The sequence below is a fragment of the Capricornis sumatraensis genome, chromosome 3 (assembly GCF_032405125.1).
Source record: "Capricornis sumatraensis isolate serow.1 chromosome 3, serow.2, whole genome shotgun sequence".
In the NCBI taxonomy this organism is placed as follows: domain Eukaryota; kingdom Metazoa; phylum Chordata; class Mammalia; order Artiodactyla; family Bovidae; genus Capricornis; species Capricornis sumatraensis.
The window spans coordinates 160368072-160377743 of NC_091071.1; the positions used below are offsets into that span (position 1 = coordinate 160368072).

A 9672-nucleotide genomic window follows, 5' to 3' on the forward strand; every position below is an offset into this window, starting at 1 on the left:
AGATTTTTGGATCGCAGCCATTCTGACTGGTGTGAAGTAGTACCTCATTGTGGTTTTGATTTGCATTTCTCTGATAATGAGTGATGTTGAGCATCTTTTCATGTGTTTGTTAGCCATCCGTATGTCTTCTTTGGAGAAATGTCTATTTAGTTCTTTGGCCCATTTTTTGATTGGGTCGTTTATTTTTCTGGGATTGAGCTGCATAAGTTGCTTGTATATTTTTGAGATTAGTTGTTTGTCAGTTGCTTCATTTGCTATTATTTTCTCCCATTCAGAAGGCTGTCTTTTCACCTTGCATATATTTTCCTTTGTTGTGCAGAAGCTTTTAATTTTAATTAGATCCCATTTGTTTATTTTTGCTTTTATTTCCAGTATTCTGGGAGGTGGATCATAGAGGATCCTGCTGTGATTTATGTCGGAGAGTGTTTTGCCTATATTCTCCTCTAGGAGTTTTATAGTTTCTGGTCTTACATTTAGATCTTTAATCCATTTTGAGTTTATTTTTGTGTGCGGTGTTAGAAAGTGATCTAGTTTCATTCTTTTACAAGTGGTTGACCAGTTTTCCCAGCACCACTTGTTAAAGAGATTGTCTTTACTCCATTGTATATTCTTGCCTCCTTTGTCAAAGATAAGGTGTCCATATGTGTGTGGATTTATCTCTGGGCTTTCTATTTTGTTCCATTGATCTATATTTCTGTCTTTGTGCCAGCACCATACTGTTTTGATGACTGTGGCTTTGTAGTAGAGCCTGAAGTCAGGCAAGTTGATTCCTCCAGTTCCACTCTTCTTTCTCAAGATTGCTTTGGCTATTCGAGGTTTTTTGTATTTCCATACAAATCTTGAAATTATTTGTTCTAGTTCTGTGAAAAATATGGCTGGTAGCTTGATAGGGATTGCGTTGAATTTGTAAATTGCTTTGGGTAGTATACTCATTTTCACTATATTGATTCTTCCAATCCATGAACATGGTATATTTCTCCATCTATTAGTGTCCTCTTTGATTTCTTTCATCAGTGTTTTATAGTTTTCTATATATAGGTCTTTAGTTTCTTTAGGTAGATATATTCCTAAGTATTTTATTCTTTTTGTTGCAATGGTGAATGGAATTGTTTCCTTAATTTCTTTTTCTACTTTCTCATTATTAGTGTATAGGAATGCAAGGGATTTCTGTGTGTTGATTTTATATCCTGCAACTTTACTATATTCATTGATGAGCTCTAGTAATTTTCTGGTGGAGTCTTTAGGGTTTTCCATGTAGAGGATCATGTCATCTGCAAACAGTGAGAGTTTTACTTCTTCTTTTCCAATTTGGATTCCTTTTATTTCTTTTTCTGCTCTGATTGCTGTGGCCAAAACTTCCAGAACTATGTTGAATAGTAGCGGTGAAAGTGGACACCCTTGTCTTGTTCCTGACTTTAGGGGAAATGCTTTCAATTTTTCACCATTAAGGATAATGTTTGCTGTGAGTTTGTCATATATAGCTTTTATTATGTTGAGGTATGTTCCTTCTATTCCTGCTTTCTGGAGAGTTTTTATCATAAATGGATGTTGAATTTTGTCAAAGGCCTTCTCTGCATCTATTGAGATAATCATATGGTTTTTATTTTTCAATTTGTTAATGTGGTGAATTACATTGATTGATTTGCGGATATTGAAGAATCCTTGCATCCCTGGGATAAAGCCCACTTGGTCATGGTGTATGATCTTTTTAATGTGTTGTTGGATTCTGATTGCTAGAATTTTGTTGAGGATTTTTGCATCTATGTTCATCAGTGATATTGGCCTGTAGTTTTCTTTTTTTGTGACATCTTTGTCAGGTTTTGGTATTAGGGTGATGGTGGCCTCATAGAATGAGTTTGGAAGTTTACCTTCCTCTGCAATTTTCTGGAAGAGTTTGAGTAGGATAGGTGTTAGCTCTTCTCGAAATTTTTGGTAGAATTCAGCTGTGAAGCCGTCTGGACCTGGGCTTTTGTTTGCTGGAAGATTTCTGATTACAGTTTCAATTTCCGTGCTGGTGATGGGTCTGTTAAGATTTTCTATTTCTTCCTGGTTCAGTTTTGGAAAATTGTACTTTTCTAAGAATTTGTCCATTTCTTCCACATTGTCCATTTTATTGGCATACAACTGCTGATAGTAGTCTCTTATGATCCTTTGTATTTCTGTGTTGTCTGTTGTGATCTCTCCATTTTCATTTCTAATTTTATTGATTTGATTTTTCTCTCTTTGCTTCTTGATGAGTCTGGCTAGTGGTTTGTCAATTTTATTTATCCTTTCAAAGAACCAGCTTTTGGCCTTGTTGATTTTTGCTATGGTCTCTTTTGTTTCTTTAGCATTTATTTCTGCCCTAATTTTTAAGATTTCTTTCCTTCTACTAACTCTGGGGTTCTCCAATTCTTCCTTTTCTAGTTGCTTTAGTTGTAGAGTTAGGTTATTTATTTGACTTTTTTCTTGTTTCTTGAGGTATGCCTGTATTGCTATGAACTTTCCTCTTAGCACTGCTTTTATAGTGTCCCACAGGTTTTGGGTTGTTGTGTTTTCATTTTCATTAGTTTCTATGCATATTTTGATTTCTTTTTTGATTTCTTCTGTGATTTGTTGGTTATTCAGAAGTGTGTTGTTCAACCTCCATATGTTGGAATTTTTAGTAGTTTTTCTCCTGTAATTGAGATCTAATCTTAATGCATTATGGTCAGAAAAGATGCTTGGAATGATTTCTATTTTTTTGAATTTATCAAGTTTAGATTTATGGCCCAGGATGTGATCTATCCTGGAGAATGTTCCATGAGCACTTGAGAAAAAGGTGAAATTCATTGTTTTGGGGTGAAATGTCCTATAGATATCAATTAGGTCTAACTGGTCTAATGTATCATTTAAAGTTTGCGTTTCTTTGTTAATTTTCTGTTTAGTTGATCTGTCCATAGGTGTGAGTGGGGTATTAAAGTCTCCCACTATTATTGTGTTATTGTTGATTTCCCCTTTCATACTTGTTAGCATTTGTCTTACATATTGCGGTGCTCCTATATTGGGTGCATATATATTTATAATTGTTATATCTTCTTCTTGGATTGATCCTTTGATCATTATGTAGTGGCCTTCTTTGTCTCTTTTCACAGCCTTTGTTTTAAAGTCTATTTTATCGGATATGAGTATTGCCACTCCTGCTTTCTTTTGGTCTCTATTTGTGTGGTATATCTTTTTCCAGCCCTTCACTTTCAGTCTGTATGTGTCCCTTGTTTTGAGGTGGGTCTCTTGTAAGCAGCATATAGAGGGGTCTTGTTTTTGTATCCATTCGGCCAGTCTTTGCCTTTTGGTTGGGGCATTCAACCCATTTACGTTTAAGGTAATTATTGATAAGTATGATCCCGTTGCCATTTACTTTATTGTTTTGGGTTCGGGTTTATACACCCTTTTTGTGTTTCCTGTCTAGAGAATATCCTTTAGAATTTGTTGGAGAGCTGGTTTGGTGGTGCTGAATTCTCTCAGCTTTTGCTTGTCTGTAAAGCTTTTGATTTCTCCTTCATATTTGAATGAGATCCTTGCTGGGTACAGTAATCTGGGCTGTAGGTTATTTTCTTTCATCACTTTAAGTATGTCTTGCCATTCCCTCCTAGCCTGAAGAGTTTCTATTGAAAGATCAGCTGTTATCCTTATGGGAATCCCCTTGTGTGTTATTTGTTGTTTTTCCCTTGCTGCTTTTAATATTTGTTCTTTGTGTTTGATCTTTGTTAATTTGATTAATATGTGTCTTGGGGTGTTTCGCCTTGGGTTTATCCTATTTGGAACTCTCTGTGTTTCTTGGACTTGGGAGATTATTTCCTTCCCCATTTTAGGGAAGTTTTCAACTATTATCTCCTCAAGGATTTTCTCATGGTCTTTATTTTTGTCTTCTTCTTCTGGGACTCCTATAATTCGAATGTTGGAGCATTTCATATCGTCCTGGAGGTCTCTGAGATTGTCCTCATTTCTTTTAATTCGTTTTTCTTTTTCCCTCTCTGATTCATTTATTTCTACCATTCTATCTTCTATTTCACTAATCCTATCTTCTGCCTCTGTTATTCTACTATTTGTTGCCTCCAGAGTGTTTCTGATCTCATTTATTGCGTTATTCATTATATATTGACTCTTTTTTATTTCTTCTAGGTCCTTGTTAAACCTTTCTTGCATCTTCTCAATCCTTGTCTCTAGGCTATTTATCTGTGATTCCATTTTGATTTCAAGATTTTGGATCATTTTCACTATCAATACTTGGAATTCTTTCTCAGGTAGATTCCCTACCTCTTCCTCTTTTGTTTGGTTTGGTGGGCAACTCTCCTGTTCCTTTACCTGCTGAGTATTCCTCTGTCTCTTCATCTTGGTTATATTGCTGCGTTTGGGGTGGCCTTTTTATATTCTGGTAATTGGTGGAGTTCTCTTTATTATGGAGCTTCCTCACTGTGGGTGGGGTTCTATCAGTGGCTTGTCAAGGTTTCCTGGCTAGGGAGGCTTGTGTTGGATTCTGGTGGGTGGAGCTGGGTTTCTTCTCTCTGGAGTGCAGTGGAGTGATCAGTAATGGGTTATGAGGCATCAAAGGTTTTGGAGTAACTTTGAGCTGCCTGTATATTGAAGCTCAGGGGTGTGTTCCTGTGTTGCTGGAGAATTTGTGTGGTATGTCTTGTTCTGGAACTTGTTGGCCCTTTGCGTGGAGCTTGGTTTCAGTGTAGGTATGGAGGCATTTGATGAGCTCCTATTGCTTAATGTTCCCTGAATTCAGGAGTTCTCTGATGTTTTCAGGCTTTGGACTTAAGCCTCCTGCTTCTGGTTTTCAGTTTTATTTTTACAGTAGCCTCTAGACTTCTCCATCTATACAGCACCGATGATAAAACATCTAGGTTAAAGATGAAAAGTTTCTCCACACTGAGGGACACCCAGAGAGGTTCACTGTTTTTGAAGACAATGGTCTGCTTTTCTGGTTGCCTGATGTCCTCTGCCAGCCTACAGAAGTTGTTTTGTGGAGTTTACTCAGCGTTGAAATGTTCTTTTGAGGAATTTGTGAGGGAGAAAGTGGTCTTCCCATCCTATTCCTCCGCCATCTTAGCGGGCATCTTTAAATATGAGTAGAATTTTGATGGTGGAGGAAGGCATTTTCAGCTAAAAGCACAGCCACAGGGAGGTACAGGAGTATAAAAGTTCAAGGTGTGACCATGTGGCTGGGGTGTTTCTTTCATGGGAGAAGAAAGGTCTGCATCACAGGCATGATCTAGTGTTGCCCTGCCTTCGCCGTCTTTGCTCTGTTGACATTATTCCTTCATGTGTGTTACTGCCTGAGTCCTGCCTGCTTCATTGCTTTTGTCTCTGTTTCATTTCCGTCACTGGCTGCAGTTGGAATCAAACTCAAGCTTGGCTGCTCTGCTCCAAACTCAATGTTCAAGAGACAAGGGTTGATGGAAAAAGAGAGATGCTTTATTTAGGAAGTAGGCAACCCTGGAGAGATGTTGCACTCAGTTCAGTTCAGTTCAGTCACTCAGTCATGTCCAACTAGCACACTAGTGTTCTCCAAACCATCTTCAAATTCCCCATTAGGGGGGAAAGGGAAATTCAGGAAGTTTCAGGGGAGTGTGGGGAGGGGCTACATGCAGAACAGCATGGTCAGCTCCAGCAGTCATCCTGAAACTCATGTGATGGTCAGCGTCATCGTGCTTGTTTTAAGTGCAGTTGATCTTTAACTCCAAGGTTGGTCTGTGTCCATTTCCTTGAGGCCAGTTCTTGGAACTGTGCAAGCCTCAGATTCCGTACTGCTCAAGATGGAGCAGCTTATGTCATGGCTACAGTCTGGGCATCATGAAGTTAGCCTTTTCCCTCTGGTGGTAGTTTTAGTGTCTGCAGAACTCAGGTATGTGCATCAGACCCTCTTATCTACGTCCTTCAGGTAGGAACTAAAGATTCTGTGACTCTGTGATATGGCTGATCTACTGTTTAAATTGTCACTAGTTCTCCTGACCCATTAACACTTTTTTTTTTTTAACTTTTTATTTTTACTTTATTTTACTTTACAATACTGTATTGGTTTTGCCATACATTGACATGAATCCACCACGGGTGTACATGCGATCCCAAACATGAACCCCCCTCCCACCTCCCTCCCCACAACATCCCTCTGGGTCATCCCCGTGCACCAGCCCCAAGCATGCTGTATCCTGCATCGGAAGGCCTGGGAGACTACAGCTTTTCTATATACAAGAGACAGGTGGAGGACATGGGGTGGGGGTCTGTTCCAGGAAGCCTTAAGAACCTGCTCAGTTACATTTATAAGTGCTTAGTACTGTGTTCAGTACCTAGTGCTTGTACCATGAAGATTAACTATTACTCCAGAGAGTGAGTGAATGAAAGTCACTTAGTCTTGTCTGACTCTTTGCGACCCCATGTACTCCATGGAATTCTCCAGGCTAGAATACTGGAGTGGGTAGCCTTTCCCTTTTCCAGGGGATCTTCCCAACCCAGGGAGCAAACCCAGGTCTCCCGCATTGTGGTGGATTCTTTGCCAGCTGAGCTACAAGGGAAGCCCAAGAATACTGGAGTGGGTAGCCTATCCCTTCTTCAGCGGGTCTTCCCGACCTAGGAATCGAACCTGGGTCTCCTGCATTGCAGGCAGATTCTTTACCAACTGAGCTACCAAGGAAGCCTGTTAGTAATGGTATTAATTTCCAGCCTCTCTTTTTTGATAGTCTTGGGTGCCCCTGGAACTCTGGACAGAGGATTAGGCTGTAAGGGTCAATTGAAACCAGATTGTTGAGGGCATTGAATGCTCTGCTGGTGAGTTTCAGCTTTATTTTAAAGACAAAGACAATCACAGGATTATTGAGTGGGAAATGCATTAGAAAATACCATTAGAAATGCTGTTAGAAAATATGGCAGCATGTGGTAACTATTTTAACATACAAGCATTAAAATTCCATAAAGTGGCATAAAGATGTATCCTTGATGAAGTGAAATGTTGGGAACATTTTTACATAGGTTGTTTCCATAGGGAACTAAGTTTCTGAATCTTTGCTCCAGCAGTCCTCAAAGTGTGATTCTAGGATCCTTGGCTTATCTTCCTTTTTCAACTGCCTGTCTGTGTAAGACTGAGTTTTCTTTATTTGCTTCAACAAGAACAACATAGTACAATGGAGTCAACACAGAAGTAGATGTGACCCCCAGCCAACTCTAAGCCATCTTTTAAGCCAGACATAAAAGAGATCAGCAAAAATGTAAAACAAATGCCACTGTGCTCAACAAATACTTTTCTTTGTTTGGAAAGTGTTTTTGTCCCCAAAATGTGTTATTTTATGTGAGCAAGTAATGGGATTGTATTGTTATTTTAAAATGAGTTCATAATTAAGTATTAACAATGTCTTAGTATTAATTTCTAATATAGTAAGTAGCAATAGATACCAGTCATACAACAAGAGCTCTTTGGGGTCATAAGTACTTTTAAGAGCATAATGGGTCCCAAGACCAAAAAGTTTGAGAACCGCTGTTCTACCCTTTCCATTCCCTGTGTTCAGCGTTTTTCTAAATTCACCATAAGAATCTGAACTTGGGCCTGTCCTGGGAGCTCTCTCACCTGAGGAATGAAGGAAAGCAGAGCTTTCTAGCTGAGAGAAGGCTCTGTGGCCTAGTAGGTTTGCTCTGCTGAGAGTCACAGGACCCGTTGGAGCTCTGAGAAGATCTACAGTCGAAACATAGGTTAGCTTTATTTAAAAGGATTACTTTTCAAACATAACTGAATCTTTTTTTGTGTTGTTGTAAGTTTTAACATCCTGTGGAACTAGTGTTCTACCAGACACATTTTGGGAAATCCAGTGTAGAGTATAGGATCTTCCCTGGTGTCTCAGACCGTAAAGAATCTGCCTGCAATGCAGGAGACATAGGGTGGATCCCAGGGTCAGGAAGATCCCCTGGAGAAGGAAATGGCAACCCACTCCAGTATTCTTGACTGGAGAATCCCATGGACAGAGGAGCCTGGCAGGCCACAGTCCACGGGGTCGCAAAGAGACAGACAGAACTGAGCGACTAACACTTTCACTTTCTTATTTCAACATTGAGTATAGCCCTTCTCTAGCCAAGGATCTAATGTGAGTCCTGAGCTGACACTGCTGAAGTCAGCCATCGGAGGAGGTCTTTTGGGGGACAGAGGAGCTTCCTAGGGCTTGTGAACTCTCATCTCATGGTTGTCTTGTCACCTGCTCTGTGATTAAGACTGGACCTACATATGTGACTCATGCAAGAAGTATTAATTACAAGACAGAAATGTGAGGGTTAGGAGGTCCTGTAGATGGATCTGGGCTTCCCCACAGAGAGGGTGATTTTTATAATTTGCTGAGCGAGTTCAACGTTTGCAATCAGAGCTTCTATCCCAGGTTAGAGAAACAGACATATCCGCTAGTTTATATATGTGTGGATCTATGGCTTTCAGACCGATGATGGCAACAGCCATGTTGAAAGTTACCTTCTTTATTTAAGGTTCTGTACTCTCTTTCTCCTGCTGAAAAGATCCCTAGGAGTTTTCTCTGGAGAGGTGACGGGAAATACATGGTTCCCCTGGGAAAATATTAGTGACTTAGGAAAACGCTAGTGAGTAGGAAGGTATCCCAGTTCACCTTTGCTAACACTGGCTGTATTTGAAAACAGGGACAGGTCCTTTGCTAAATGCTCCCATTGGGTGAAACAAAGGTAAATTTAACTAAACTGAAGAGATGTGACTTAATGAGACAGACGGTGTCTAGAAGGAAAATGATCAGGAGGAGCAAGAGGTTTTCCTAGAGAAAAGGAAACAATTCCAAGGAAGTGGTCACGTATCTGCCTTCTCCTGTCCCAGGGCTGGTATATAAGGGTCCCCTCCGGCAGAAGGTGACATCTGACCTCCCTGCCCTCCTGAGTCTCCCTCCTCACCTCTCCTGAGTCCTCTCTACTGACACCATGGGCTGCTGTGGTTGTGGAAGTTGTGGTAGCTGCGGCAGTGGCTGCGGCAGTGGCTGCGGCAGCTGCAACAGCTGCAACAGCTGCAGATGCTACCGGGTGGGCTGCTGCAGCAGCTGCTGCCCCTGCTGCTGCGGCTGCTGTGGGGGCTGCTGCAGCGTCCCCGTGGTTTGCTGCCACCGCCACACCTGCAGCTGCCACTCGTGTGGCTGTGGCGATGGGAAGGGCTGTTGCCAGCAGAAATGCAGCTGCCAGAAGAAATGCTGCCACTAGGTGACCGCCCGGCTCCACGCAGGAGCTGCGGAGGACACGCCCTCTCCTGCTGGTAAGGCTACTTCACGCTCCTCAGTCCATTTCTTTCCCCTAAAGTCTCCATCACCAGCTTTTCTTCTTCTCCTTCCTGTGCTCCATGCCTTGTCCTTCTGAGATCTTCCTTTGCTTACAAACCACACATCATGGCAGGAAACAAATATACTGCAAAGAACTGATGACAAGATAGCTGGGCGAAGCCCAGGTTTACAGAGAACCCTCATTTACAAATAAACCCTAGGATATTTGATTGTGTTGTTTAATCTTTCAACCCATTCAGGCCCAAATTTGGGTCATTTTGGCATTTCCTGCCTGTGTGGATTCTTTTCCACTGCTGTGTGTGTACACTTGCTGCTTTACACTGTGTAATAAAATGACTCAATGCCCAAGGAAGACTGTTCACTCGTCACATGTATCATCAGTTCC

At 41.0% G+C, this 9672-nt stretch overlaps 1 protein-coding gene across 1 annotated transcript; it reads left to right on the forward strand.

Annotated features, from left to right (window-relative positions):
- The first annotated feature begins 8937 nt into the window (after positions 1-8937).
- On the forward strand, positions 8938-9210 carry LOC138076340 (small cysteine and glycine repeat-containing protein 5-like). Its single transcript, XM_068968486.1, has one exon. The coding sequence runs from the start codon at positions 8938-8940 to the stop codon at positions 9208-9210; it is 273 nt and encodes a 90-aa protein (XP_068824587.1).
- Positions 9211-9672: the final 462 nt, after the last annotated feature.

What these genes read in the sequence shown, in the direction of transcription:
- LOC138076340 (XM_068968486.1), top strand. Translation starts at nt 8,938, where the DNA reads ATGGGCTGCTGTGGTTGTGGAAGTTGTGGTAGCTGCGGCAGTGGCTGC.